The following is a 27,814-nucleotide window of genomic DNA, read 5'->3' as shown; positions in this document are numbered from 1 at the left end:
CAATGCCACTTCTGCCTTTTTCTCTGTATGTGGTACCGTGGAATGGAACCCAGGTCTTTGTGGATGCTAGACAAGCACTCTACCACTAGGCCAAGCTCCCAGCCCCAAATACCAATTTTTAAGAATTCAGTCATAACTTTCTTTTGTCAGTATTTGGGCTAGAGCTCAGGGGCTGGGTTGCTGTCCCTGGAGCTTTGTCATTCAAGGCTAGCACTCTATCTACTACTCTGAGCCCCAGCTCCAATTTTGGTTTTCTGATGTTTAATTGGAGATGAGTCTTACCGACTTTCCTGCCTGGGATGGCTTTGAACCACGATCCTCAGCTCTCAGCCTCCTGAGTAGAAAGTAACAAGTTAAACTTTATTTACTAATAGGCATTTTTGTTTATATTGGCTTCTATTTTAGAAGTAGTTTGAAAATTGTGTTGGGCTGCATGGAATTTGAGTAGCTGTTAGGGTCTTATTAAGGTTGGCAGATGTACAGATCTTTTTTGTGTGCTGTGAATCAGCAGGAAATGGGAAAAGTCTGCCCTATTTCATGGACGTAAGGTGAAAAACTAGCTGGGCTCTGGTGGCTCACAGCTATAATCCTAGCTACTCAGGAGGCTGAGGTCTAAAGATTGCTGTTCATTCAAACCCAGCACAGACACAAAAGTCAGGGAGACTCTTGTCTCCAATGCACAACCAGAAAACTGGAAGCAGAGCTATGACTCAAGCCATAAAGCACTAGCCTTGAGCAAGAGTTCAGGGACAGCACCCAGACCCCAAGTTGAAACCCCACAACCAACCAAAAAAGCAAACATGAAAAGCTTGCTGTCTATGCCATCTGATGAAGTGCAGTTGACAGGAAACACCCCTTTGCCGGTATGTCCTTGAGCGAATTAAAGCATGGCAGACAGATTTAGATGTTACCCAAAACTAGTGACTACTTTGGACTGGTCTACAAAAATTTACCTCTAAAAGACGTGCCTGTATACGTGAGAACCTTTTACACAATCAAAGTTAATCTCAGAGAATCTACTTATTTCACTACAATTTGAAATAGATAAGTTTGTTTTTTAACACTATAGTGATGATACTAGTAAGAGAATCTAATATGCAGAAATGGGTTAAGCGTTGTTTGTTGCCTGGTGTGGTGGCTCATGCCTGTAATCCTAGCTACTCAGGAGGCTGAGATCTGAGGATCAAGGTTCAAAGCCAGCCGAGGCACAAAGACACCTGAGACTCTTATCTCCAATTAACCCCTAGAAAATGGGAAATGGGGCTTGGCTGTAGGGTAGGGCAGTAGCCTTGACCTGAAGAGTGCAGGGACAGTTCCTAGGCCAAGTTCAAGCTCCATGACCCACCAAAAAGAAAAAGTTTTTTATTTAGATCAGGCACTTGGTAGCTCATGACTCTATTCCTAGCTGCTCAGGAAACTGAGTTCTGAAGGACTGAGGTTCGAAGCTAGTCTGGGCAGAAAAACACCACAGAGTGTATTTGTAATTAACCAGCAAGAAGCTGGATGTGACTCAATGTTAGAGTGCCAGTCTTGAATAAAAAAGCTAAGGGACAGTGCCCAGACCTCAACTCAAGCTACAGTATGGGCACCAAAAAATTCCACAAAAACAAAGTGATTTGGGGATCCAGGAAGAGATATGAGTGTTGAAAGAGGGATTTGTAGCTTATTGCTATCTCCAGAGGCTGAGGGGTCAGACTCACTGTCTTGAGGTGTTCATGATTTCAGAGAAAAGGGTAGAAGAGAAGCTAAAAGACATGGGGTGGGGAGGAAGAACAAATGAGTGATGCTTGTCTTGAATGCTGCCAGAGCTGGGAGTCAAGGTCTAAGTGAGGTCAAAGCTGCAATCCTTACTTAATGGGGCTTCTGCTATTGGCCAAAGGACGAGATTTTCCTACTTGGAGGTCAGAAATACTTGTGACCTTTGGGTGATGAAACGCTAACTGTGTTCTAGTGCCATCCTGCACAAGTCATTTCCCTTCTCTGGCATCAGCTTTCACATCTATCCAGTAGAAGGCTGTGGGCTTTTGGAACCATATCATTTTTTTGTTATCTTTCCAGGTGCAACTTGGGAATTTCTTAAATTTTATGAGTAATGGCCACTACTGATATTCTGGTGTGGTACAAAATGCATATTAATTGGCTCAGAATTCAGGTCTTTTTCTTTTCTTTTTTCCTTTTTTGTGTGCTGGTATCTTGAGATTTGGACTCAGGGCCTAGGTGCTGTCCCTGAGCTTCTTTTGCTCAAGGCTAACACTCTACCATTTCAGCCACAGCACCACTTCTAGCTTTTCTAGTAGGTCATTGGAGCTAAGAATCTCATGGTCTTTTCTGCTCTGGCTAGTTTTTAACAGGATCCTCAGATCTCAGCCTCCTGTAGCTAGGATTCGGGGTGGATGCTATTGGCCCCTGACTTCAGGGTATAATTCTTTCAAGTAAGTAAAAGCAGTTCAGGTCCTTTTTTTTTTTGCCATGTATAACATAGTTATATTCAACAAAAGAAAAGTAGATTTGTGTACTCTTCACAATAAGAGAAATTATTGAGCTTTTATTGTGTCAATGCGCTTGGAAATTTTGCCTTTGAATTTTCCATAATGAGTTCAAAATAGTTTTGCCTTGTGCTTTTCTACATATAAATGGAGGAAAATTTAGTGGCTCTCATCAGGCTAGGGAGATTGCTCTCCTACAAACCAAATCCATTGGCAACTTGATCTTGGAATTCTCAGCTGCCAGAGTTAGGAGAAAATACATTTCTGTTGTTTAAACTATTCAGTCTCTGGTATTTGTTATGGCAGTCTGAACTAGGACAGGAGACTAACTGGTTAAGCTGTATTATGTTAAAAAAATGAGCAGCTAAAAAGAATGAGCAGTGACTAGCTTGTTTGGATGTTCGTAATAAGTTGAGAGGTGGTTGGGATAGGAAATGTAATAGCCACAGAGTTAAAAAGTAGAACAGCAAACTCAAGGAGCGAAAACAATGTGCCTTTAGAACACTGAGAGCCGTTTGCCGTTTACTGCACAATGAAGTGTTTGTGTATTTGAAAATGGAAATCAAATGGATATCTACCATTCCCATACAAAGTTACTCTGCTGAAAGGTAAGCAGAGGAATTCTTAGCCGCTATGGGATTTTCAATATATCCTTTCAGAAAATGAAGTAGAATAACAGACCCAGAGTAGAGATCACCATTTTTTAAGCTTTAAAATGAAAATTATACTTAAATCCACTAGAAGGTCTCCATTTTACCTGCCACATGTAGAAATCTATATGAAAGCAGATTATAAGAAAGTAACAAGCCAAATGTACTCAATAAAGATGAGATACAATGGGAATGAACTCCTAATCAACTATGATAATAGCTAATGCTATAAGATATATATCAACTCCCAAGTTCTGCCTTAGTCATGTTGTCTGTGCTTAATTTTTGGCCATTCCTGGGGCTTGAACTCAGCCACTGTCTTTGGGCTTTCTCTAGGTTAACACTCTACCACTTGAGCCATAGCACCACTTGCCACTTTTTCTGTGTATGTGGCACTGAGGAATTGAACCCAGGGCTTCCTGAATGGTAGGCAAGCAGTTTACCATCAGGCAAGCACTCTACTACTAGGCCATACTCTAGCCGCTCATTTCGTGTCTAAATTCATATACTCTTCACAGAAATTTTCTGAAGCTTATTGCCATCTTACAGATGTGGGATCTGTCCCAGAGAAGTTACATGTTTTGTCTCATGTTATGAATGGGGAGGTGACAAGAGGGAGGGGGAGGCAGACCATTCTATGGAGTGTAAGCTCTCCGTTGTTACCTTATGTCTAAAGATCTACCATGATGTAATGATTTTGTTACATAAATAATTGATTTGACAGTGAACATGTCTGTCAGTGAGGAATGAGTCCCACAACTATTTAATTCTGGTGTTCTTCAGAGAACTAGTCCCTGGCTCTCTTTCAGAGGCAATGCCAGTTCCTTTCCTGTTTCAGATGGGAAATGGCCTGTGTTCTCCATTCATTCAGTGTCCTGCCAGTGGGCTTCGCCAGCCAGGTAGGATTTCAGAAGCAGATGGATCCCCTTCATCCTGGTAGTCCTCCTTCCTCTCTGGGGCGGGTGGCTCATGCACTCTCTTGCCACAACCACAAAGCCACAAAGGGATGAATAAGAGGTGTGGAAAGGCCCTGAGCTGAAGAAAGATCCTGTGAAAGAGACGTTTGAGTTTCTTTTAGACCTACAGAAATAACATTTCCAAAGGATAAGCTCTTCATCTTAACTCAATTTATTGTGGATTAATCATGTCCAGGCAGTAGTATTTCTGAAACTTGTAATGACGCAGCTATTTTACATGATTCTTGGTTTGTGCAAACTTCATTATTCTTCAATTATTTAGTGCTAAAAGGAATTTAAAACCTTTTCCCTACCAAATTACCTTTATGCATTTGAACCTTTCTGTGTAAGAGTATGAGAATAGTAATGGGCAAAATTTAAAGATTTTTTTCAGATTTTCATGTATTAAGTCAGAAGTATCATGATCATCTAATTCTGCTGAAAGGTGTTGTTTAAGTGCCATGAGGAATTTCTGTTTGGTATGTGATGAAGACGCAGGTTTTAGTGTCTCAGGATTTCTCTTCATAAGAATACCAGCAGCTGTGCTTACGTATACAGCAGCTTGGGTGGTTCTCACTTCCTCACTAATGGATCTGGGTGCGTTATTCACAAAAGGTCAAGTAAGCTGAGAGCCAGCCAAGGAGTGCTTTGGCGGTGCTGGGGTCTTAAGTGCTGGAGATGATGAAATCCATGAAGGAAAAATAATGGCCTGTCTTGGGGGCTCTTGAGCTCTCATAAAGGAAGTGAGAAAGTAAGGTCATCAACCAAAATGTTCAGGACATAGCTGGTGATGAGTGCTGGTTGTAAAAGCAGTGAAGGAATTGAAATAGCTTGGTCAAGTAAGACCTCATCGAGAGACCGAGAGGGAATTCTTGATGGAGATTCTAGGACTTTGCAGACACATCTCATGGTCCCGGGCATCCTACAGTCCTACAAGCACACACTGTTCTGAGATACCTGAGCCTCATGTGGTACGGAGCCTGGGGAGAAAGGATTGGGGGAGATTTGGCACCTGTGAGGCCACTGTTATAACTCAATTCATCACTGAATCCTTCATCTTTCTAGGCAGTTTGAAAATGACTCGTGAAGTATGCTTAATATATCACTTACTCTTATTGTATCTGGTCAAGAAATGTTGGCAATACCTGCTATCTGTTTGGCGGACTACGAGGCTGAAAATACATGTGATGAAGCAGAAACTCTTCTGAGTAGCTCAGTAGTTGGCAGGCCAGGTGGGAAGGAGTTTGAGCAGATCCCTGCAATGCACATTGTTCATTCACATCTCGGCAGAGCTGGCCTGATCTCTGTGATGCTTGGCACATGCTATGCTGTAGGAAAGGCATTCTTGCACGTCTGTCCTCTGTCAAACTGTGAGATCTGTAGGAGAGAACACGGGTCTTGGCAATTTTTACATTTTTCTGTGCTTCCCACCTTTGACCTGTCATGCAACAGGCATTAAAATGTCTATTAGCTTGATTTGGTTGGAGACTTTTAGGAAAGGAACAACTCTGACTCAGCCTTGGGAGAAAGTAGAGAAAAGCATAGATATAAGGCTGGTATTGGGAGGTTCCCGTATAAGTTGAGCATCACATAAAGTTGCTGCTGAGGCATTGATGAGGGTCCATATGGGATATTTGGGAAACAGTGAATCCAGCGGAAGCATACTTCAGAGTCCTAGAAGCTTTGAGTAGAGCATAAATCTTAACGTTGGTGGCAGTGAAGAGTCCTGGAAAGACTTTTCAGGAGAATGACAGATACTTCCCTGTTCTTAGCATCTTCCTTTAGAATCTCAAAAGTGTCACAGGCAAGTGTAAGGATAAGATGTGTGGAAGTTCAGAACGACTGGGGAGGAAAGGGCTAATGAAGGTAAAAGCAACCCTGGGCGGGGGGGCTAAGTGGCAGTAAGTAGAAGGACTGAAATGCCTCCAGGGCATAGGCAAGTATATCTTTGGAGGAAATAAGGGAAGTCAGAAGTATGGAGATGACATGTAGTTGGAGATTAAATAGGGTAAAAATACAAAATTCAGAATTTTAGCAGCAGATAACAGGCTGGGTGATTTATATTTTCAAACTCATTTTGGTGATACATGTTTTCTTCTCAGCAGATGTGTACACAAAGTTCATTGTTTTGCACATTTTTTCTAACCTTAAGGGTTGCCCTTTGCTTAATCTCATATTGTTGCAGTATCCCACTTTGTTACCTGGTGTATTATCTAGATGTTTACTTGTTTATTTGAAATTGGAGGGGACAAATGAGGAGAAGGGGGAGGGAAATGGGGACAAAAATATAAGGGATATCAATGTGTGAAAGTAATGCACCTTCTATCTGTAAGCCCTCTATACATTGAAATGAAAATCATTTAAAAAGAAAGGAAATGAACTTAAGATGATGCTCAATTTTGAGGTCTGAGTGACCTCTATGCTCACAGAAGCATGGCCTTTGAGTCTTGGCTTCTAGCAAGCCATGAAACAGACCAGGACCTTTCTATTTCTTTGGTACAGAGATGGAACCTGGGGCCTCCTGCATACTAAGCATATGCACTGCCACTGAGCTATCCTCTAGCCCCTTTCTCTACTCTTACCCAGAATTCACAGCAGGAATGTTAGAAGTTAAAAGAATCACTGAGAATTATGAAGGTCCTGTGTATCTTGTTTGTATAGTAGCTGGGGAAAGGGTGCCAGAAGCACCTTCTAAGTCTTTTTTTTTTTTTTTTAATTCTATCCTGGATTTTAAACATAGGCTTGTGACTAAGGAGGTTTAGTCTCAAAGCAGCAGGCATCTTGTGAATATACTGGCAGAGGCAGCACGGCCTGGACATTGTGCCTCTGTGTGATTCAAGTCACTGTGACAACTTTGATTTGTAGGGTTTTTTTTTTCTTCTGTCAAGTTATTGCTTCTTAAGATTCTGAGCAGAGATGACTATAGAATACAGTTTCTTACATCCCATCTACTGGTAAAGTATTACTGTGGTGGATGCAAGAATATGGAATCTGGAAATTGCACTTTATAATATATAAATGTAGCATGAAAATGATACTCTGTTCTGGAAAGTAATTGATTTAACAAATAGTTTGAGTGAATTTTATGTAAGTCATATTCCAGGTACTAGGCAGTTGTGGGGTGAATAGTTTTTGCCTTTGTAGCGTTAGCAGAATTGGGGGAGATGATGAATTCTCATGTTCTTAATACTAAAACAAAACAACACAAAAATTGGAATTTCAGAACACGGTAAAGTTACAAATACCAAAATTTACTGAAGTTTTCTCTCTACAATGTAGGTTATTAGGTAATCTGATAGAAATGCACCCCTATGTAGGTATGGGCCAGTCTTAGTTTTATATTGATGCTTTCTGATGTTTAAGAGCCCAAGAAATAAAAATAAGATAGGCATGAATTAAGGCATTGGTTTTAGAAGATGCATGGATTAAGGCATTAGTTTTAGAAGTTGCTTGGAGTAGTAGGAAAAAGAGAGGATCCAGAGTGTAATGTAAAAATTGAGTTCAAAGTCCAGACAAATACAGAAGAGGAAGTACAGAAGAGGGCAGATGATGAGATTTAACACAGCAAATTGGTATTCTTGAAGTTGACATGTAGAACTTGCATCTAGAAGAAGGGACATGAGGGCCTTGTTCTAAGCCAGTCAAATCTATCTCTACCTCTCTTGTTTCTTGGATTTTCTCAGTTGATTTTGATGGTTTTCACTGCCCTTGTTGTTGCACTTATGAAATAGCCTGCTACATTTTATGTGAAAGGTTGCAAAGAAAAAGTCAATAGTTAATCCTAATACCATTGAATAAATTCTGGTCATCAGCATTTAAAACTACCTTAGTACCTTTCATTTTTAACGTTATGCACAGTTACTTACATATGTTTAATGGGGACAATTTGTGCTGGTAGAAACCTCAGTAAGCAACTAATTATATGAATGTTTTGAAAGGTATTGTGCCTATTTAGTGTATTTTTTTTGTTGAGATGACGTCTTACTATATAAAGATACATGGACATGTAGATCAGGCTGACTTGAAACTTATGATGTTCCTACCTCAGCTTCCTGAGTGCTGGGATTCCAAGAGGGTATCAGCACACTTGGCAGATTCTTTTCTTAAGTGAATATTGTATTTTATCATCTGAATCTGATTTTGGCCTGTTTTCTGTTGTGATAACAAAAGTACCACAGACTGGGAAATTTATAATAGAAATTGATTTGCCTCATCGACTTTAGGTTGGGAAATCACAAGAGCATGATGCCAGCATTATCCCATGGCACAAGACAGAAGAACACGAGAGCTGGAAAAAAAGGAGAGGGTGTAGAATTTACTTTCACAGGTCCAATCCCTCAGTCACATACCCATTCTTGATAATAGCATTGATTTATTCCTAAAGGGCAGGGCTTCTGTGAACTGTTTCTTAGGGTCCTACTCTGAGCACTTATAATGGGGATTGAGTTTTCATTAGATCATCCAAACATAGCTGTGATTTGTTTCTTTGGATATTTCCCCAGCATATTAAACAGCTCTACACAGAAGAGCTCTGAATGTAAGTACAAAGAACAAGTCTGATAAGTTCCTAGGTACATTCCTATAGATGGACTCAGAGGGTGTGGATATTTTTAAGACTTAATACACATTGCCAAGTTGCCCTTTAAAAGCAGCATACAAGTCTGTGCTTCTGCTATGAGTATTTAAGTGTGTTTTCCAGATCTCTTGCCAGTATCTTGGAATTTGTAGCACCTTCTCCAGATATTCATGTTTAGGAAGGTGTAACATGGTATCATATTTTAATTGGGATTTGCTTGACATTCAAATATTTATTGAATACAGGCAGAGTCAGTTGTTTTAGTGCTGGGGCACCACAGTGAATAGAGACATTAAACAGGTTCTCAAAGATTTCATCATGGTGACTGAGACAGCTATATATGAAGAAATAGTCATAGATTCTAAAGAGAAAAGATCCTGGTGAAGCAGAGAAAACTGTATGAAATGTTCAGTTAGGAGTGGCCAGAGAAGGAGCAGAGCAAACAGCTAGAGGAAAGTCCTGGAAACAGAGCTTGAGTAGTAGAGTTGAGTACCAGGATGACGTAGAACAGCTGGAAAGAGGAAGATGAGATTGGCAAGGACTTTGGCTTTGAACTTGATTGACTTCAATACTGACAGAATCACTCTGCTATTTGTGTTGAGAATAGGTAGAATGTGAAGTTGACACCTGTGACAGATACTGCTGCAATCACAGCAAAGACCATTTCTCAGACCATCTTAGACTACAGGCAGATTCTAGACAAAGGTAAAGCCAGCAGGACAAAGACAGGAGAGGAGCCAAGGCTGGCTTACATTCTGTATGATCAGTGGGTATGTTTCTAGATGAAGACTGATGGGAGATATAGGTATTTGAAGGGGAGATAACAGGAATTCAGTTGAGATTAATCATAGATATGTAAGAAGTTAATGGAGTCAGAAGCCGAGAATGCATAGGAGAAATGTGGTAGAAATATACATTTTGGATTTAGTAATGGATAGCTGGTATGTGAAGTATAGGTAAAACATATGCTATATAAAGTAACTGTTTAAGTTCAACAACCAACCAAAGGAAAAAAAATAAGCATATAGCTAATATGTAATACATAATCACCCTATGTAATACATAAAGCCACCCAGGTGGATGAGGTTACCAAGACAGTACTTACAGAGAAAGGATGTCATGGGTACCTCTGGGGTACTTCTTAAGGGAGCAGAGAGGTAAGGAGCACTCACAGGAGATCAAGAACAACCAGGAAATGAAGGTCAAGTACAGTGAGCTGGTGGCCTTTCCTGGAGAAAGCAAGATCCACCATCGATGACTGCTAACAGAATTAGGGCAATTATGTGCACAATTTTCAGAGGATAATAGAAAACCCCACCAACTGGCTTAAACCAGGCAGTTGTATGTTGCTAGTAGGAAGTCTGGTGAAAAGGCTGGCTCTACCATTTGTAGTAATGGAGTAATGTCATCTTTCTGCTCTCGTGTCCTTCCACTCCTGCTGCCTTGTGGGTTTTTCTCAGTGACAAAAATCAGTTAAAATATGGTCGCCAAGAGTTCCATACCCTTACACATTCCTACAGTTCAGCGATTGGAAGCCAAGGGTCGTGTTCCTGAGTGGAGGCTTTCTTCCTGACATGCCTTTCTACGTTTATCAGGGAGAAAAATTCTTTCTCAGCAGCTTACCCCGTGGCGCTCTTATTTGTAATATGTCTCATTGGTACAGGCCAGATCATGCGGACAGCAAGAGAGGTTGGGATGCCAGTATCTTTACAGCTGTGGATACGTGAGCAGAAGCAATGGAGATGGGAATTAGAAATGACAGTTGGGGAGTAAGGAAGGGTGTTGGGCACAATAAGTTTACATTTAAAAAAAGTACTAATTGGCCGGGAGTTTGGCCTAGTGGTTAAAGTGCTTGCCTAGCATGCATGAAGACCTGGGTTCGATTCCTCCGTACCACATACATAGAAAAAAGCCGGAAGTGGTGCTGAGGCTCAAGTGGTAGAGCTCTAGCCTTGAGAAAGTCCAAGGACAGTGCTCAGGCCCTGAGCTCAAGCCCAGGACTGGCAAAAAAAAAAAAAAGTACTAATTTTGTTATCATAGTTTGAGGTATGTGACTATCATTAACTATCATTTATTCTGATAATGATTTTGCTGGTCCTGGGGCTTAAACTCTGGCCTGGACATATTCCCCTCTTTTTCCTTGCCCTCCACCCCACAATCTTCCAGCCTTCAGCCTTAAACTGTGACCCTATTTCAGGCTTTCAAGTAGCTTGGATTATAGGCCAGTTCTAGATTCCCCCCCCCCCCCCCAATACTGGGGCTTGAACTCAGGGCCTGGCTCTTTCCTGGAGCTTTCTCAAGGCTAGTGCTCTACCACTTAAGTCACAGCATCACTTCTGGCCTTTTCTGTGTAAGCAGTACCAAAGTATCCAACCTAGGGCTTCATGCATGTGAGGCAAGAACTCTACCACTAGGCCACACTCCTGGCCAGGTCCCTTTTTCTATGTTTTTCCTTATAAGAACAGTTTTGACATTGTACAATATGTACACTGTAAGCAGTTTCTTAGGCTTATTTGAATGTTACTTATAATCTTCTATTAAGGTTGATTACTTGGACAGGTTGCCATTATTGTTAGAGCATTAGCCCTTAGAATTAATTGCAGGTGAACCCAAGGCCTCTTTTGAACATGTGCCATTGATTTCTGCCTTAACTAATACTATTTTATTGCATTGAGTAGATTTAATTTGATAATTTTTATAATTAATTACTGTGAAGGTCACTTTATATAGTTGCCTTTAAAGAGCCCAAGATATAATTACAGCTACAAACATGTTCTTGTCTTTATTTGAATTACTTAGCATTCTTCCTGGCTCTTGCACTTGTATGCCTTAGGAATATTCTCAGCAGTCTGGTTTCCCTCATCGGGTTAGCATTCCCACTCCCTGAACTCTGGCAGGTGAGCCAGCCTTCTAACTCTACCTCAAATTCTTGGCCAGTTCAGTTCCCCACTGCCATGTAATCAAGTTCTGACACAACGCTAGGAAGCCTGTGGTGCTTCTCCTCCCCCTCCCCACCTGCCCACCATCTTTGTCTTCACTGGAAGTTCACAGTTGCCAATGTTTCCTGGCAACACTCAATAGTGATTTTTTGGTCAGAGGTCTAACACTGTACACCTTTGAGCTTAGTGATGATTCTTGCAGATACCTTGTTCCAAGGGGAGTGTTTCAGTGACACACCCTCTTATGTGAACCTTATGTGCAGATTTTTTAAATTAGGATCATCTATGTCTTAAATGTAGGTAAAAAGCTGTGTGTGTGTGTGCGTGCATGTGTTTGTGTTTATTTGAATCTCTTCCTCAGAGTTTTATTCCATATAAAGAACAGCAAGTCTTTTTTGTTTTCAATGCTGAGGCTTGTGAGACATGTGTTAAAGTTGAACACATTTTTTTCTTGTTGATATTTCAGAGATGAGAAATTGCTTTGCCTGGGAGATGATTAGCCCTCGAGATTTCTCTCATTTCTTTGAAGGTGTTTCCCCAGCAGTTTGGGAGTTGCCTTCTTTTTTTATAGGCCTTCCCTCAAAGAGTGGAGTAGGCCAAGCCCTGTGAGCCTGCAGAAGCCTGGGATGCGTCTCCTGCCGAACAGACCATTTATAGGAGGGTCGGGACAAAGGAGTCCCATTCAGAAGTCCATTCTTTGACATTCACTTTCAGCCCTGGGAATCATTTTCATTATGTTATCATAAAGATTGTCCCATCATAAAAGTGACTGCCTTCATTATAGACCTGTAAAAGTAACAATGACGGCACTGACTTTTTTTTTTTTTTTTTGAAAATGGGGCTAAGAAGAGCTGCCCCTGACTAATACACCTGAGGAAAGAGATTACTGGAAACTATTAAAAACACTTTCTTGGTTTGTTTTGTCTTAGGTATTTTCTTTGGCACTATTGACTTTTTTTAGTTTTAATTATAAAAATAGGCTCATCCTCCAAAGAAAATTTCATGCCAATACATAAGCACTAGTAAAATATGGAGAATTTTTCACCCCTGCCCTTTCTCTTCTCCTTTCCAATTCACCTCGATCTGCTGCACCCTCAGCACCGTATAAACTTCAGTACAGGCTTCTAGAATTTCTCAATATATAACTCAGGATAAATGAAAAAAACAACTTTTCTTTTTAGAGGAGTCATGTGAAAATGCAATTTTATTTCTGTTAACTTTAGTTTGGTCTATCAATCCTCAAGCTACTTAATTGAAATCCAGTTTGGGGTTCAGTGCTGTGAAATTTGACGGATTCATTCACTTTTCATTTTTTTTTCCTTTGGGTGCTGGTCTTGAACTCCAGGCCTAAGCAATGTCCTTGAGCTTTTGTGTTCAAGGTTAGTGCATCTACCACTTGATCCAGCTCCACTTTTTGCTTTTTTTTTTTGGTAGTTATTTGGAAATAAGAGTCTCATGGACTTTCCTGGCTAGGCTGCCTTTGAACTGTGATCCTCAGATCTTAGCCTCTGGAGTAGCTAGGATTACAAACATGAACCACTGGTACTTGGCCATTTTTCACTTTATAGCTATCACTGCTTCCATTCTTCCTTCTGTAATTTTTCTTCACTTTGTTTTTTTCCTTCTCTCTTCTCTTTGTCCTCTTCCCCTCCCTATCTTTCTCCCTCTATCTCTTTCCCCCTCCCTCCCTCCTGCCCTCTTTCTCTCCCTCTCTTCCCCCTTCCTCTTTTTCTTCCTCCCTTCCTCTCCCCCATCCCTCTTTCTCTCCCTCCACCCCCCACCTCTCCTCCTCTTTTTCTCTGATGCCAGTACTGGGGCTTGAACTCAAGACCTGATGTTCTATCATTTAAGCTTTCTCTCCACCTCTGGATTTTTGATGGTTAATTGGAGGTAAAAGTCTCATGGATTTTCCTGCTTTGGCTGTCTGCACACTGATCCTCGGATATCAGCCTCTTGAGTAGCTACTAAGAATTTGGCTTTCTTCATTTGCTATCTTCCTTGGTCTCTTTTTACTCCCTTCCCTCTTTTTCTTTCCTTTTTTTCCCCCCTCCAACATGGATTCTTATGTGTACAATATGGTAGTATTAAATGTAGGCACTGAATTGTTTTATGCATCACTAGAAACAGTACTAACATAACAGAAGCATCATTTTACAGTTTCATAATACTAACATTGTCCCTGGCTTTACTAAATGCATCTTTCCATTGGATTTTTAGTTTTCCAAGGCATTTTTTGCTACCTTTTGTGGTGGCAGTGGTGTTTTCCCAGGCAGCTCTCCTGTACTGGCCATTAATGAATACACACAAGCTCCACTTCTGCACTGCTGCTGCACCAAGCCCGGTGCCAATATTAGTTCATCCACATTTCCCCCTGGCAGCAGATGGTTACACTTACTAGAACGAAAACAAATCTGTTGTCTGTGTGTCACTATATGCTACATGTACGAGCTTAAAATAGATGACTAAGGTCTCTACAAGTACGTCTTCATGTCTTTACCGTCTGCATGCCACATGAGTTAGGTGACTGGATGTAACGTAGTCACTTCTTCAAAACTATAAGCCAGAGAAGTCCTGTGGTGATTTCACTTTTAGAATTCTGGTGCTCAGGTTACTGCAAGATTTCATTTTGCCCAATAGTACCACGTGTATTTTTATTTTTTCTGTTTTGCCGAGTATGTATGTTAGGTTTGTCCATACACAGAAATCCACTTACATAATTAACTTCAAACCAATGTGTGTATGTGTGCATGCACACGTGTGCATATGTGTGTGCATGCACATGTGTGCATGTGTGTGTGTACATGTATGCTCGGGGTGCTAGGTGTGAACTCAGGTCCTTGTGGTCTTAGCTTGGCTTTTTTAACGCAAAGCTGGCACTCTACCACTGGAGCAGTACCTCCACTTCTGACTTTTGTCTGGTTAATTGCAATTAAGAGTCTCATAGACTTTTCTACCAAGGCTAGCTTTGAACTCAGACCCTCAGATTTCAGCCTCATGAGTAGTTAGATTATAGGCATGAGCAACTGGAACCCAGCCCAACGCCACTATTCAGTTAAACATTAGGACTGCTGGGAAAGCAATTAAATGGCTTTGCTGTGTGCTCGGCATCCTCACCATTCTACTGTAGGAGCTTTCTCTTGGCAAGGGGAAGAGCTCAAATTTGCCCCCAATCTCTCACTGACATGCTGCTTTTTTGTGGCACAGCAGAAGGAATGCCAAGTGTTAGGCAAAGGACCCACTGTCACTAGTGAAGTAAGCAGCCCAAGTGATCCATCTAAGTAGAGGTTTTTTTTTCCTCTCCTGAAAACTGGGATAATAATTGTAAGACAGAGTGAAGGTTATTCTCACCATCAGATAGCTAGGTAGGTCAGAGTTTGCCATGTGACTTTGGTGATGTAGCCTGTAGTTTCAGTACTTGGATGGCTGAGGCAGGAAGAGCTCTTGAACTTAGGAGACTGAGGAATGACACAAAAATTTGCCTTTACAAAAGGAAAACTAGGCCGGGAGTTTGGCCTAGTGGTAGAGTACTTGCCTAGCATGTACGAAGACCCAGGTTCAATTCCTCAGTACCACATACATAGAACAGAAGTGGTGCTGAGTGGTGCTGAGGCTCCAGTGATAGAGCTCTAGCCTTGAGAAAGTCGAAGGACAGTGTTCAGGCTCCGAGCTCAAGCCCAGGACTGGCAAAAAAAAAAAAAAAAAAAAGGAAAACTATTTTGGGCCAGGTGCTAGTGGCTCACGCCTGTAATCCTAGCTACTCAAGAGGCTGAGATCTGAGTAGTGTGGTTTGAAGCCAGCCTGAGAAGGAAAAGTCGGTGAAATTGTAATTTCCAATTAACCACCAAAAACCTGGAAGTGAAGCTGTGGCTCAAAGTGGTTGAGCTAGCCTTGAATAAAGAAGCTCAGGGACAGGGCCCAGGCCCTAAGTCCCACAGCTGATAAAAAATTATTTGGGGATTTCAATAGGCATTTACTAATTTCAGAGCTTCTTAAGAATAACAGTGAATCTGGGAGGAGTGGTGAGGACCAGTGGCCATCAGACAAGGATGTTTTGAGGTTTGGGGGTGAGTGTACTTCTGGGCCAGGCGGTGTGTTGGAATCGGCTGTGGCACACATTCTCTAATCATGATGAGGCTGGTGGAGACAGGTCTGCAAACCTATGATACTTTCTGAACAGTTCCATGACTCATGCCTTTCTGAATAGGTGAGGCGTTTTCAGAACTTGAGCCTTGACTGCATTGTAGCGGTGGCTCGGAAAGCTGGATTGGTACCTCTCTGCACAAGGATCCTGGTTTCTCATAGTGACTCAAACAAAACGATGTGCTCTTTTAGCTGGGCACTTGGTGGCTCACACCTGTAATCCTAGCTATTAGGGAGGCTGAGATGTGAGGATCAAGGTTTGTAGCCATCCCGGGCAGGAAAGTCTGGGAGACTCTTACCTCCAGTGAATCACAGAAAAAGCTAGAACTGGCACTGTGGCTCAAGTGGTAGAGTGCTAGCCTTGAGCAAAATGAGTGTAGGGACAGTACCCAGACAGTTCAAGCCCCAGGACTGGCGGGGTGGGGGAGGGGGAGGTGTTTTTCTCTTCCACAGAAAGTGAGTAAAATTGGTGGTGAATAAAATGAGGCTTGGCATATCCAATGTCATCTAGGTAGCCACTGTTATGATGGATGTTTCTGTCTAATAGTGCAAAGTGTCAAATCGGGATGTGTAACAAATGGATTAAGTTTGATTCAGTGTACATTTTTTTTGTTGGTATAACTCACTTTATTACACGCTGTAGTGTCATTTACTCTTGACACCAAAGAAAATTCAGCTAACAGTGACACTGCATCCTATCCACTAAGGGACTGAATTGAACTGGGCATTCTTCCTGACTTGTCCAAGAGGCTGATGGAAGCAGGTAGCAAGGAAGCAAGGAGGTGGCACGTGTGGTCCACCACGCTCCTGCGTGAGAAGATCATGCTCGTGCTTCTGAAATTCACTTGGACATTTCTAATTGTCTTGGGGATCTTGTGAATTTGTAGGTTGTGAGTCAGTAGATAGAGGGTGGAGCTCACAGGAGTAGTGAGGATTAAGAAGAGACGCATCTACTAACGTTGCAGTCATTTGGTTGGGAACAGAGGACTAGATGGAAAGAAGGCAATTTCAAGCTCCAGGAGGGTATAAGAAGAGAATAGAGAAGAATGCCCTGGAGAAAGGCAAGTGAGGGGTGTGTGAATGTGTGATAATGTAAGGGGATAGAAGTGGGTAGGAGTCAATGCTAGCACTTCCTTTAAAATAAGAGTAGATAATGTGAAATCTCTAATAATAGCTTGAATGAGGACATTAATTATACTTAGGAGGCCAGTATGATAAAGTTAGAAGGGAACCACTACAGTGGAGTGGCTGTCAAGCAAGATGTAAGGGGTAAGAATCTGTAGGGGGGAGGAGAGAGAGAGAGAGAGAGAGAGAGAGAGAGAGAGGGGGGGGGGGAACTTTGGAAAGAAATGACAGCTTGAATACAGTGGACAAGCACCTGGTCTGTGCTGATTTGAGTAAACTGTGATGGCTGGAGATGGGGCAGCCTTGATGAGGATGGCTTCAGATGCCAAACTGAGAGTCTAGGCTTCCTTTCCTCTATTTACGTAGTGATTGAAATCACTGGGACAAGGAACCAAGCATAGCATTCTGGCAGAATTACTTTGGAAAAATTGATAATATCACTTTCATTGTCAAAGGTCTCCCTCCCCCACATCCCAGCCCCTCCTTCTTGATATTCTTCCATTATGTGGTATCAGTAACATCCAAAGTGTTAGTGTCACATTATATAAAGGGAGAAGGAGGAAACATATTTGATGACGGGAAAGTAGAGCTGTAATTAACATTAATAAGCAATGAGGGTGTCTGTGAATAGAAAAGCACTCAAAAGCATGAGTGGTGTGGGGATTCAGAAGGAAGGTAAGTCTGCAGCCTTTGAGATTGATTCAAGTAGAGAGGAAGGTAAAATGCTTCCCTAGAAGCCAAGAATGGGACTGTGGAAGTGCTCACGTGCAGATGGTAGGCATGATGTTAGATCTTTCAGGTCACATTATCGATTAGATATGCTCTGAAAGATCCCAGGAGAAGAAATACATACATTGTATGGCTAGGTGAAAACTTGCTGAGTGTTAGAGATTTTGAGGGTTGAACTGTGAATGGAGTAGGAAAAAAGAATACCAATAATGTAGTGCCACCTGGTGTTGAGATTTGAATTTTCCTTTGTTTCCATCCCTTTAAAATTACCATTAATTTCTTTCTCATATGTCAGCTTAGTGTATGTATCACTTATTTGTGTATGGAAAATAGAAATAGTACTCAGAGAAATTTGTTTCTGCTTTGTTTTCTACTTAAGAGATGTCTGATTTAATTACTTCAGGTTGCAAGGTTAGAGCCACACTTCTTAGACTAATTGTTTCATCTTTTGTGATCATCTGGCTCTAAAAATTCAGAATTAATAAGTGTGTAAATGTTCATACTTCATCAGCTTTAGCTTTCTGAGTATTTTACATTCTGACAACTCTATTAGTATAGAATATTGAATTTATACGCTTAAAGTATTAGCTTTCAAAATGGGCAGCATTAGAAATCTTTCTTTTCTTTCTCTTAATCCTAAGGAAAATCTACTTCTTTGAAAACTGCGCAGCCATCCTGGGTGAATTTGCCTAGACCACTTCCTAAATCCAAAGCGTCTTTGAAAAGTTCTGTATTGCGGAGGACAGGAAGTACCCCATCTGTTGGCAGCACCCACAGTGATCAGAGCACCTACAGTAACAATTGTAAGTCAGTCATATGTCAGACTCTGGGAGCTGCTGAAACAGTAGTTTAGAAGAAAAAATGGTGTACTGCAGATAATTGAGTGACTTTTTTTTCTGCTTTAGGACAGAATTTACACACAGCTTGTTGGGAAATTTGCTCAGAAAGTTTGTCAAGGGAACAGATGTGTGTATGAAATCTCTTTTTGATACATGTGCTGAAATAATTATGTGTTAAAGACATCTTTATTTTTTTGCATGAAATAGCCTGAAGAACATTATTTGAATTCGCATTATTTTTCAGGTTTAACAAAAGAACCCAATTAGTTTCACTTTATGAAAAGACCGTACCTCTTCAGTTGTGAGCTGTGTGATTTTTTACTTTGCATCCACTGTAATTATAACTCCAGGCCTTATTTTGAACAACTTAAGCCCATGAGAGTATTTTTAAAGCCTTAAGTTAGGGTAAATTCTGTCTTGGGTGTAAAAAGTGGGTGAAAGAATGAAGCTATTCTTTTCATTCAAAATGAGTTTAGGCTGAATCTCATTTCCTTAAATATCCTCATAAAACAAATCATGGAGTTAATTCAAACAATTTTGGAGTGAGTACTGTGCCACTGAATGGTCCAGTGAGGGATAGACATTAAAAAATGGTAATAATAATAGGTGATGGATGAGTAGAATTCTACTGTGTATATATACCGTATTTTCTTGATCTCTTTGTCTCTTTTGAGGGGCAGCTGAGATGATTCCATTTCTTAGCTATGGAGACTGGTGCTGCATTAAACATCGCTGTGCTGGTGTCTTTCCTGTAGCCTTGTTTGTGCTCTATTGGAAAAACTGAATTAAGTGAAGTAAGCCAGACCTAGAGAAACAAAGCTTGCATGGTTTCCATCATTTGTGGTCATTAGAAATGTGTCTATACATCTATGAGAAAATGGGGCTGGAAGTTTTTCCCAGTGATAGAGTGCTTGCTTAGCATGCATGAAGGTCCAGGTTCGATTCCTCAGCACCACATACAGAGAAAAAAAAAGCTGGAACTGGTGCTGTGGCTCAAGTGGTAGAGTTCTAGCCTTGAGAAAAGTCAAAGGACAGTGCTCAGGCCCTGAGTTCAAGTCCCATGACTGGCAAAAGTAAAAAAAAAAATCTGTAAGTAAATGTACTTATGGTAAGCAAGTGGTTACAGATGGTTTAACTGAAGTGTAATAGACTCTGATAGAGAGCTCAAAACAGTATAATTCCTTAGAAAGATAAGTCAAAGCCCAATAAAATAAGTACCAGGAAATGGGTACTTGCAAGAGGTGGGGTAGGGCAAGGGGAGAGGGGTAGAAGAATGAAAGCAGGAAGGGGAGAATAGGAATTGAGTGTATATACCTCAAAATTAAGAAAAGTAAGAGAAGGGGTGGGCCAAAGGGTGGTTAAAATGGAAAAGGGTGGACACAGATCAAGGTGCATTGTACACGTAAACTACTTTGTTATAAAATAATACATATCATAACAAATAAGAAAAGTGAGGAAAGGGAGGGAGTAGATAAAAATGTCGAAAGGGGTGACATTGATTAACATGCACTGTATTCATAAACTGCTTTGTTGAATGGAAATTCCTTTGTATAGCTACTTAAAGATAAAAATAATCAAACATAGATGAGAAAGATAGTTATATGGATAAGTAGAATATTAGGTAAAATAAAGTAGAGCTATATGGGGATGATTGCACAGCCAGTCTGTTTCAAGGAGAGATTAATTTCTTTTGAGAAATTAGGGACAAGGTAAAATAAGGGTTATTGAACCTTCTGGGTATGGAAAAACACAGGATTATCACACATGTATTGTTTTCTTAAAATAATTCCTGATATCTGGGCTATATAGATATGTTATTTAGGCTCAGAGACTGCTATTTCTAAGTCCAAAATCACACAGCAAGTGTGTGAGAATGGTATATAAAGAATAAAGTGCTGAGGTAATGGTAGTTAATAATCGCATTTCTGGCAGATCACGTACAGCTCCAGTAGCTGGTCTCATTAGGCAAGTAGGTACCACATACAGGTATTTAGGGATACCAGAATACTTAGAATTAAAAAAGATGATAATCTACCTGTTCCTGAATTTCTAAAGTGATAGCATACCCCAGCAGGGTGTGCATAAAACACAATTTCTCTATGAATCTGAAAAGGTAATCATGGATGGATTATTTTAAGGTCGTTACTCTGCTGGCTTCCTCACTTCATTACGTGTGAGTTTTCAAAACATACTGCCAGAACACAATTACCAAGACGCTAGATTGAACTTTGTGACACTTGAGGCAGACCACATTCCACAGTGCCAGATGCAGGGTTTTTTTAGGCATCACCAGCCATGTTGACTTGCCTGCTATTTGTGTACAATGTCCGGACACTCCTCAGGACGTTGAGAAATGCTTTTGTCCGCTCCTTTCTGTTGGTTAACAAAGAGGTTGGCTATGCAACCCGCAGAGCTTGTCTAGTGGCTGTGTCCCTGTTTGCAGATTAGGTATTCAGATCAGTGAGTCTTTTTCTTAGTTTGATTTGCTGGCTGATTTAAGTCTGCTTTGTATAGTGAGTGCCTTGGCGCTTACAGACAGAATCCCCCCTCCCCTCCCATCCTAATTCACTAAGAGCAACCATGAGGAAGATGTGTGTGAACATGGCTGCAGTTTTTCCTGCTTGAGTTTGCTTTGATCCTTTTAAATGACTTTGCCAGGAGGATTTCGCAGTTGTACAGAAATTGATATTTCTTCAAAAATCTTTATCAATTCTACACTCACCCCACCGGCTGGTTCAGAGAGGCAGTATGATGCTACCTTATTGACCTTGCTGGTTGTGGGATCCTACAGCCTGTGTATAATTCCTTTGTTAGCCACGTTTACTGGGAAAAGAAGTAGGTCGACGATTTCTGGTTTGATTTTCTTTGTAAGCATGCTTAAATTTCTTAATAAATTGATCTGTGACATCTTGATGGTTAGTTTTGGAAGTTGTATGTTAACTGTAGTATTTTTTCCCCATGTTTATGCCTGTTTAGGATATGAGTGTATCTGTTTGGGAACAGTTTTATTGTGTATGTGTTAGGGGGCTCTAAAGAGAATTTGGTATTGTTGATGTTCTTGAAATGTGAAATTATTCTATTCTCGGGCAAGTTGATGGTTTCTCATTCAAAAGCAGCTTTTGTGTATCTAGCGTACAGTTGTATAAATACAGAAACTATTTTCTTAGGATTAAAATGGAACCCTCACATTTTTGGTTTTCTTCACTATTTCAATTAGAACATTTTCTGTACATGTATATATGTATATATATATATACACACACATACGCACATGTGTGTGTATATATATATATGTTTAAAGAGTAGCTTTAAAATATGAAAAAGTCAATATGACCTGAAATTTTCCTGCTTCCAAATGATTACATTAAGACAATAACTTAATTCTTCTTCTGACAAGTGTTTTGATCCTTACGGGCTTGAGCATTTGAATGCTTTTAAAGAGAGTGGCTATCTTGCTTTGTCTGCCTGTTTCTTTGTGAGGTGATGCTGCTGGCGGCATTGTTTACGAACTTCTGAGATAGCACATATAGCTGTACGCTTGTGAAATTAAATTAGCAAATGCTTTATGGAAATAACATTCCTGGGACACAAAATGACCAAAGTAAGCTGTGGAAGACAAAAGATTTTTTTCTCATTTGGGAAATTGTAGCAGGTTCTTTGTGTGTGTGCATGTTCTTTTCCAAATAGAAAAAAAATCGAAGTGAATGGTGATGATTCTCTTTGGATATTAGCATTAGCTTTTTGTGTAGTTTCAGCACAGAGAACACACTAATGATTGGAGGTTAAGCATTCTAGCCTTTTTCAAACCCAGCTATCTTATTGTCCAGTTTATTTTCACATCAATATATGGATGAAAACAAGTGATATTCTGGGTAGAGAAGCTTTACAGATTATTGTGCAATTTGGAGAGAGATTTCAGGGGATTATAATTCTGCCACATGAGCAGGAATAGGAAAAAGCAGAGGCTCCCTTCCTCTTCTACATTGGCCATGAAAGCATATTTATTTCTGAGAGGCAGATGGTATGGGGCAGTGAAAGATGCAAGCCAAATGTGTTTTCACTGTCTTGGAAATAAGAGACCAGATGTAGAGGAATGGAGCGCTCTTTTTCACTGTACCTGGTACCATCCTAGGCTGAGACCTGTGAGCCACAGAGCACGAAAGCTCATCCCACATTTCTACTAACTCATGTGGAGATGGACGACACTCTCTTAGCCTAAGTCTTCCCATCTAATGAATGAGTACAGGCAGGGTGGATCAACACCAAGTTCTTCCAATGGCAAGAATAGCTTGGATTTTCTTCAATGCAATAAGAGCTCATGACAGTTTTACCAGAGGATTTCTTGGGGGCAAGCACTCTACCACTGGGCCATGTTCCTGGCCCCAGAATCAGACAATTTTATATTGTTAGCAGTTGAACTGAGTTTGAATTTTGCAAAGTTCAGTAAACGGATTATTTACTACTGAGTATAACCACAGATTGCTTCAAGAACAGTACAAACTACAATTTTGATTGTTATAAACGTGGCTGAGGATATCATACATTTTATTTTATTAAATTTGAGATTCTGCATAAACAGAAATACTCACTGAAACCTGATAGGTATTTCCTGTGAAAATCTGAAAAATACGTTCTATGAAATTTTGCTACTGTCATTTTAAGAGGATGGAGTCATTTCACATCCATCCATTAGAAAGTTAGGTTAAATTTTATAGTAGTACAGTTTCATTCATTCATTAATTTTGCTGGTTTTAGGAATTGAACTCAGGGCCTTGGACTCTTGTTTAGATTTTTCACTGAAGGCTGATGCTTACAGCTCCACTTCTAGCTTTTTGCTGGTTAATGGAGATAAGAGTCAGCTCAAGCTAACTTGGATCTGAGATCCATAGATCTCAGCTCCTGAGTAGCTAGGGTTACAGGTTTGATCCACAATCACTTGGCTAGTAGGGGTTTAATACTGTTGTATTAGCTTCCAGGCAACTTTGCAAAGACCAAGTGCTTAGGTTCTGGGGAAAGTGAGAATTGGAGAGGAGGGCAAGAAATGAACAGAAGTTGTCGGCTGGAGGGAAGTCTTTGTGCTGATTGGACCTAATGTTAAGGAATGTATCTGGTATCCCGTGAATCAGCTGATAACTGGCACCAAAATTGCATGAAGACTGTCTTTACAAGGTTCAGTTGTGATGTTTACAAGACTGGTAGGAATTGTAAGAATTTAGCTTACTAAAAAATTTCTAGCCATTTGCACCTTTAAAATGTATTTGCAGACAAGTTGAATATCTCACACTTTACTAGAAATACGAAGTGAGAAAGGAATCCAGTTTGGTAATTAAGTAATTTGACTGTAATATCATAATAGAACAGAAGAGTTAGAATTAGGTTTTGAGGATTGAGAAACCAGCAATAAGCAAGTCTGGTTGGTAGAGGGGGCTTTTATACATTGTCTGCATTCTTGGTGTGCTTGTGGGTGTAGGTGGTGTGTGTACACATGTGTTTGTGCATGTTTGCATGCTGGTACTGGGGCTTGAGTTCAGGCCCTTGAACTCTCACTTGGCTTTCTTGCTAATGGCTAGTAATTCACCATCCGAGTCATGTTTCTAGACTTGCTTATTATGTATGTGTGCTGTTAGGCTTGCACTAGATGATATCCTTTTAGCTTTTTTTTTTTTTTAAATCAGGGTTGGCATTCTACCACTTGAGCCACAGCTCTACTTCCTGCCTTTTTTTGCTGGTTAATTAGAGATAAAAATCTCACAATGTTTCTTGCACAGGCTGGTTTTGAACTGTGATAATCAGATCTCTGCCTCCTGAGAAGCTAGGATTACAGGCGTGAGCTTCTGGTGTCCAGCCAGCTTTCTATTTTTCCCCCTTTACTGTTGAGGGGCTTCAACTCAGGTTCTGGGCACTGTTTCTGAGCACTTTTGCTCAAGGCTAGTGGTCTACCACTTGGAGCCACATGGCCACTTCTGGTTTTCTGGTAGCTAATTGGAGATCTGAGTCTGACATATTTTTCCTGCCTGTTCTGGCTTTGAACTGCTACCTTCAGCTATCAGCCTTCTGGGTAGCTAGGATTACAGACATGAGCCATCAGTCTCCAGCCCAGTACAGCTTTTTGCTGGTTAACTAGAGATAGGGTCTCTCAGGCTTTTCTGTGTTAGCTGGCTTTGCTGGTGATTGAAACATTATTTTTATTATTGGGATGACCGTCCTTTTCATGTTTTTCTTTTCTTTGGCATAAGCTTCATATGTTTTTCTTTTCATTAGCATAAATGTTTTGACATGTTTTGAAGCAGCTGGGTCAGATATTTTTCTTGTTACTACCAAGAAGTTTGTCATTCCTACACAGTCACCACAGTGACTGACCTGTCCTCTGCTTTGGAGGTGGATATTGCCTGTGGGTGCCCAGAAGACAGGTTAGTTGCACAGCATGGATGACTATGGAATGGGTCTCCTAAATTGTACCAGGGGACAAATGCTATACTTGGACCACACCTGAGGAAGTAGAATGTGGGGTCCTGTTGGTTGTTCCTTCTACTTTGTAGATGCCAGCACTAAAAAATGATTGACAGGTAATTAGTGAACATAAGTGATGCAAGGAGGAAGCAATAAAATGGAAAAGATTGGTAATTCATTCTGTTGATTTATGAAATGGATTGTGCTTTTCCTTCTTCTTACAGCTGGGAATGCCACTGTCCTTAAGTATGAGGAGAAACCTCCAAAACCAGCATTGCAAAATGGCTCCGGATCCTTATATTTGAAGCCGCTGGTACCCAGAGCTCACGTGCATTTGCTTAAAAGCTCTCCAAAAGGTATAGTTGTTCGTGTTTTCTTGAACTAAAGCATGATTTCTTGGTTTTGTTTTTGTTTTTGTTTTGTGGATCATGGGGCTTGAACTCTTGGTCTGGGCACTGTCCCTGAGCTTTTCAGCTCAAGGCTACCACCCTAGCCCTTAAGCCACAGCCCTACGTCCCCTTTTCTAGTGATTAATTGGAGATAAGTTTGTCTTTAGTGCCCAGACTGGATTTGAACTGTGATCCTGAGATCTCAGCCTCCTGAGTAGCTAGGATTACAGGCATGAGCCACCCTGCCCAGCCTATAGCACCATTTCTACGGTTCGTGGCTGGTAGGAAGTTACTCAGTTTGGACAATTAGATTTAGAGTATATTCAACAATGATCTATTTCTATAAATGTCAGTTTTACACTGGAGTTGTTCTTGTTTAGAGAGCCAGTCATTTCCATTTAACCACCTGATGTCTAGAAATCAGGTAGACAAAGGGTATCAGGTGAAATGAAGAGATCAGACTTAGACTGTTCAATTATTATAATGTTCTAGATAGACAGGGATGGCTTTCTCCCTGAATCAGTGTACATGTTTATTACTTGCACATCTAATCCTTTTTTCTTGCTCCTTATGTGTAAGTTGTCTTGTGGCAGTCACTTTATAAGTGCTGTAGCTCTTAGGAATAATTGATCTTAGGGGGTTTCCTGATTTATCTACAGCTTGAGCCATGCCTCCATCTCTTTTTCTGTTCCCATTATTTTCTTTTTAATTAATACATTTGTCAGTCATGGGACTTGAACTCTGGGCTTGGGCTGTGTCCCTAAGCTCTTCAGCTCAAAGCTAGTGCTCTACCACTTGAGCCACAGCGCCACTTGTGGTTTTCTGGAGTTAATTGGAGATAAGAATCTCACTGACTTTTGTGCCTGGGTTAGATTTGAACTGTCAACCTCAAATCTCCAGCCTCCTCAGTAGCTAGGCTTACAGGTGTAAGCCACCAGCACCCAGCTTCTTTCATTTTTAAGATCTTGCTTTTTGCCCTGGCTAGCTTGGGCCATGGTTTTCCTGTTTTTCTTTCTGTCATACTTGGGGTGGCAGATGTGTGCCACGAGGCATAACTTTTTCTGTTGAGGTGGGGTTTCATGAAGTCCCTTCTGGAGGCTGGAATGCAAATACGATACCTGCACCGTTATCTGCCTTTCGTGTATCTACAATTACAGAAGTCTTACTTCCATCAACCACCAGTTAGCATTGCCTTCCCCCACCCCCCCGCATAGAAATACAGTTTTGTTTATGTTTCAGGAAAATTGGGTGTCGTTTTTCCAGCTATGGAATGATGATGTTAGGGTGGTTGGTTATCTGGTGAGTGTTTATCAACATTTAGTTTTCAATGGGATTAAAGAGAGAAGATAATGGTAAAAATTTCTGTGGTGTTCCAGCAGGGTCTTAGTTTGTCAAATATATTTCTGAGCTATCAAATGGTCCCTCTGCTGGGCTGTCACTGGGATATGAAACTGCAGTTTATGCTGATGGTGATAAAAGGCCTAAAGCCACATAACAGTAAAAGTAAGCCCAGTTGATTTTTAGTCTCTGTTCTCTGTTAAATTCACTGGTTTGCGGTCATTGAGGTTTTAGTGAAGTGAGAATGAATGCTAGGTTTTAATTGATTGGGAAACAATGCTTTCATTTATAGTGGCTATAGACCTTGAGAAGACTCTTTTTTTTTTAATTCCACAGGTAGAATAGGATGGCTAATAAGCCACTTACCCACACGTGGTTATTTGTTGGAAATGACCATTAGATGTCAAGTAGTTGGTTCTGCTAGAGAGTGATAGCTTTCTACTACGAATTTTTATATTTTGTCTGTATGGAGAAAGAAAAAACACAGGGTTGTTTATCTTCACAGTTTCAGGATATTTTTCTTCACAGCTGCAAAGAAATTGGCACTTTGAGAAAATACGCATCACGGAAAGAATCTCAAAGCCTAGCCCCTTCCTCTGTGAGCAGTGAAATTGTGCTGTGTGTTTAGCAAATGTGAGCATTCAGAACTTAAAAAATTGAGCTCCACCAGGGTGCTGGCAGCTCAAACATGTAACCATAGTTACTTAGGAGGCTAAGGATCACAATTTGAAGCTATTCGGGCAGGGAAGTCCACAAGATTCTTATCTTGGAGATTCTTATCTCCAATCTATCTCCTCTCTCTCTCTTCTTCTCTCTCTTCCTCTTTCTCTTCCTCCTTCCCTCCCTCTTCCTCCTCCTCCTTCCTTTGCTCTTCCCCTTTCTCTCTTCCCCTCTCCTCCCCCCTCCCTCTCCCTATCTCCCCTCCTGCTGTCACCTCTCTCTCCTCCCCCCACCCCAAGCTGGCCCTGTGGGTTCAGTGGTACAGCATTTGACCTAACAGGGTTAGGTTCTGGGTTACATTTCCAGCTCTGCCTCCAAAAGGAACTTCAGTTGTTCTTAATTGAAAAAGTACTACAGCTTCTCCTGTTAGAACCAATAAATTTGTCAATAAAATTGATTTCCTACCTGGAACCCAAGATGTATGTTTTTTTTAAATTATTCTATTTATAAAATGGGTTTATTGTGAGATTTCCAGCA

The 27,814-nt window shown here is 40.8% G+C and overlaps 1 protein-coding gene and 1 long non-coding RNA gene across 4 annotated transcripts in view; one reads left to right on the top strand and one right to left on the bottom strand.

The window, feature by feature from the left end:
* The window catches only part of Mtus1 (microtubule associated scaffold protein 1), a 150,879-nt gene that overhangs the window by 62,922 nt on the left and 60,143 nt on the right, over positions 1–27,814 (top strand). Inside the window, exons 4-5 of one of the 3 annotated variants that reach the window (XM_090354017.1) lie at positions 18,243–18,404; positions 25,115–25,246. In XM_090354017.1, the coding sequence (XP_090210143.1) occupies positions 18,243–18,404; positions 25,115–25,246 (294 nt within the window). Of the gene's footprint in view, positions 1–18,242; positions 18,405–21,048; positions 21,276–25,114; positions 25,247–27,814 lie in introns of those variants that run through there. The other 2 variants (XM_090354019.1, XM_090354018.1) reach the window with 2 other exon arrangements.
* Positions 2,978–10,142, bottom strand: LOC150049224 (uncharacterized). The gene is made up of 3 exons (XR_016539036.1): positions 9,774–10,142; positions 5,238–5,469; positions 2,978–4,184 (listed from the first exon to the last, which is right to left on the bottom strand). It is a non-coding gene; the product is annotated as an uncharacterized LOC150049224 (long non-coding RNA).

The sequence above is a fragment of the Megascapheus bottae genome, chromosome 20, assembly GCF_031878675.1.
Source record: "Megascapheus bottae isolate mThoBot1 chromosome 20, mThoBot2.hap1, whole genome shotgun sequence".
NCBI classification, from domain to species: domain Eukaryota; kingdom Metazoa; phylum Chordata; class Mammalia; order Rodentia; family Geomyidae; genus Megascapheus; species Megascapheus bottae.
The sequence above is the reverse complement of the archived record's forward strand: the minus strand, read 5'-3'. Positions and strand labels throughout refer to the sequence as shown.